The sequence below is a fragment of the Austrofundulus limnaeus genome, unplaced genomic scaffold (assembly GCF_001266775.1).
Source record: "Austrofundulus limnaeus strain Quisiro unplaced genomic scaffold, Austrofundulus_limnaeus-1.0 Scaffold51, whole genome shotgun sequence".
NCBI classification, from domain to species: domain Eukaryota; kingdom Metazoa; phylum Chordata; class Actinopteri; order Cyprinodontiformes; family Rivulidae; genus Austrofundulus; species Austrofundulus limnaeus.
This window is the reverse complement of record NW_013952453.1, coordinates 747,878-751,142: the sequence shown is the minus strand read 5'-3', so window position 1 is coordinate 751,142 and position 3,265 is coordinate 747,878. Positions and strand designations below refer to the sequence as shown.

General features: G+C 40.1%; 1 protein-coding gene across 1 annotated transcript in view; it reads right to left on the bottom strand.

Moving 5' to 3' along the window:
- LOC106517633 (CTTNBP2 N-terminal-like protein) overlaps nt 1-2,247 on the bottom strand; it is a 13,414-nt gene extending 11,167 nt beyond the window's left edge. The window contains exon 1 of the mRNA XM_014008592.1: nt 2,134-2,247. Coding sequence (XP_013864046.1) covers nt 2,134-2,139 — 6 coding nt within the window. The 5' untranslated portion in view covers nt 2,140-2,247. The remainder of the gene's footprint in view (nt 1-2,133) is intronic.
- Nucleotides 2,248-3,265: the final 1,018 nt, after the last annotated feature.

Genomic DNA, 3,265 nt, shown 5'->3' with positions numbered 1-3,265 from the left:
GGGGGGGGGGGGTTAAGTTAAAAAAATGCTAAACTATTTGCAACTTTTTTCTTATTTAAGTTGTTCAAAATCATGTCAACAATGCAAATTGGGCGTAGACAAACAGGATCCAAACATTTCCATTTGTGTTAAAGATTTCAAGTTGTCTGGCTGGTAATGTTCATGCAGCATAACTTTAAAATCTCTTTTTGTTTTGCTGAAGGTTCCAACCCTTAATGGGTGCCGTGACAGTTATTTTGTGTTGGAAATGAGACGTACTTCCTTTGTAGTGCCTCTGCGCTTTAATCTCACAGCTGTGTCTGTTCTGCTGACAAGCCCCGTGGTGTCCACATCTCAGACATCCAACTGCATTCTGCGCAAGTGAAAATATGCGGGCTTCGCTTTGAAATAAGATCAAAGCTGGTGATGTTGCTACACTAAACACAGTTTTCTTATGCGAATCGCTGAGATGGAGTGATGACTGACTACTTAATGACACACTTGCACCCCAGCTTGAATCACAGAAACACTGTTTATGTAGCTGAAGCATCGTTTTTAGAGATGTGATTCACAAGAAAATTAGTGTTCACTCTGCAGGCTCTGCTCTGAGCACTTTGTGGTCATCACAACTTCTCGCACCATGAAGGAGAGGCTGGGACGGTCTGTTTTAGAAGAGGTTGACCAGTGAAAGGCGGGAACCCTTCATATGTCGTACCTGAGCAGGAAGCTACAACATTTCCCAAATATCTTCAATTAGTCTGCCAAAAAAAAAGAAGTCAGACAGTGCTGTAGGAAACTGTGTGTATTTACTTCTGCAGAACAGTGAGCAGAAGTGAGAAGAGGAATGAGCCACGGCTCTGCAGTGGCGGGCCTCTCACAAGCGAGACCCCACGGTGTTTTTAGTTCTGCCTTTGAGCACCACTCATGGTCTGTGGCTTAAACCGCGGGCGCAAAATGCTAATTAAACTACAGCATATATGCCTCCTTTGGTTTGGGTTTTACAGGCCTGCCTGCTAATTTCACAGGCCACTGTAATCACTGTGAGAAGCGTGCGTGCATGCGTGCTTGTTTAGTTCCTCGTCGTCGTTTTAATGATATTTTCACCTGATCTCTGCTGAAATAGACTTAGCAAGCACGTGGGGCACGCAAACGCAGCACGGTGGCATGGGAAACACAAATATTCCCACATGATCTCCAAGCTCCACTTCCGGTGACGAAAACCCCCAGAGTCCGTAATCCTATAATCCATGTTTGTTTTAAGCCTGGTCAGCCATGTGCTTCATCTGCAAGGATGTATTAAAAACACATTTTATTGCAAATACACACTTTTTTTGCAGAATAAAAAAGGTTCAGAGTTTACGTATAGCTGTTTATAACTAATGTTTCGCTTAAGGGTTAAAAATAACTCTTTCAGGGTAATCTTCTCAATCTAATCTGTAGCTGTTTCCCTTTTTAGTCAGGACTTTAAGCTCTTGTGCACATATTAAACTACATTGCCAATACTCAACACCTATTATTCAGGCTTTATTTATAGGTGTAAACTTGGAATCATGACAGTCATTTTTGTGTAGCCGCCTTTTCAGTTTACTTAAATCATGGTGCAAATTATGTATTCTAATGGGAAAAGGAAAGAATATCAACTTTATCTGTGCGACCACAAGCTGCCATGATGAGATGGGGGTCAACTGAGGGGAAGCAGAGCCTGGGAGCTCTGACCAGATCCAGCATGTCTGGAGACTAAATTGGATTTGTTCAGCCGAACCAGGTTCTGATTCTGTGCAGCAGCAGTCCACTTGCTTCACCACTCAGTGTCTTACCAACTGTGAAACGGCATAGCTGCAAAACTCACTCGTTCATGAGTTAATTAAGGGTTAGTTAACAGCCTGAGCCACAGTGAAATCACTTTAAACTGCCACGAAGACCAAACCGTATCTGACCGATGAACATCATCAGCAAATGTTTTTAAATGACAAAAATCGAACAAAAGATGCCATTTGTTCGAGAGATTTTTGCTAGTAGCTTTTGACTGCTTTGGTTAACATCCTTTTTTCCCTTTTTTTTTTCTTCTTTATACCAAACAACGCGATGAAAAACGTCAAAAGTACAACAGACTTACAAAGTCAACACCATGTACGAACTGTTTCGTCTTCTTACCTTCATGGGGCTTTCTAAACTTGTTTCAGAACTCCAGCATGAAGTTTTCTTCTGTCAAAAGATTTCTTTCACTTGATTTGCCGTCCTCCCGATTCCCGACGCAGCGGAACACAAGGCCCAGTAGTTGAGCGAGTGACAACATGTTCGACCAATAGGAAAGTAGCAGCCACGAGCGCTGCCCAATCAAAAGCAAGCTTTGTAGAAAATGGGCTGGGTGCGTGACGTCATGCCTGTAGAGTTTTTGCTGGAGTTCTTTGTTTAGTGGTTTTCTTAGATTGCTGCTCCAGGCTGTTTTATTGGCTGATTTGCAGGACCATAGTTTGTTTTTCTTTTTGTTAGAAAAAGTTGTTGATTTAGAGAATGTGCATTTCCCCCCAACCTTTTTATGGTAAATCAGTTTACAATAACAAACCTGACCACAAAACATGGCCAAGTAGATTTTTCCCCAAGAACAGACAAAATAGAACAAAAACATGCACTATAATAAAATAAAAGTTACTACATTATTATTATTATTATTATTATTATTATTATTATTATTATTATTATTATTATTATTATTATTATTATTATTATTATTATTATTATTATTATTATTATTATTGAGTAAAACCTTGCATTTAAAGTATTTTACACATTTAGAATGAGTATTTGATTTGCTTGTGATGTAACAACAGTGCACACATTAATATTTGCAATCAAAAGGTTTTTAATGTAGGTTGCAAACTCAGTTGTGCATTAAAACAGTCAAAAACAAAACTAAGAGGTCACATCTTGTGATAAAGCTGTATAGCCTGTTTTGTTTTTCTCCTCCAGACCTCCAGTCATGAGAAGAGTGACAGTGAATGCTCTGTGCTGTAGACCTGAAATCATAACCTAGTGTCAACTGCAAGCTTCAGCTCTTTTTTTCTCACTCTCTCTCTCTCTCTGTAATACATAACAGCTGCCAGTAGAGTGCAATGCAAACACAAAACAAGCCAACCAGTGGTTGTTTCAGGCCACATGCAGCACAGCTGTGTTGAGAGTGGTCTGGACAATCACTGGTTCATGCAGTGTGGTCAAAAGGTCTTTATAGACAGTCAAACATCAGCTCTGTTTCAATCTGTCATTTCAAGATACAACAGCGCAGTCT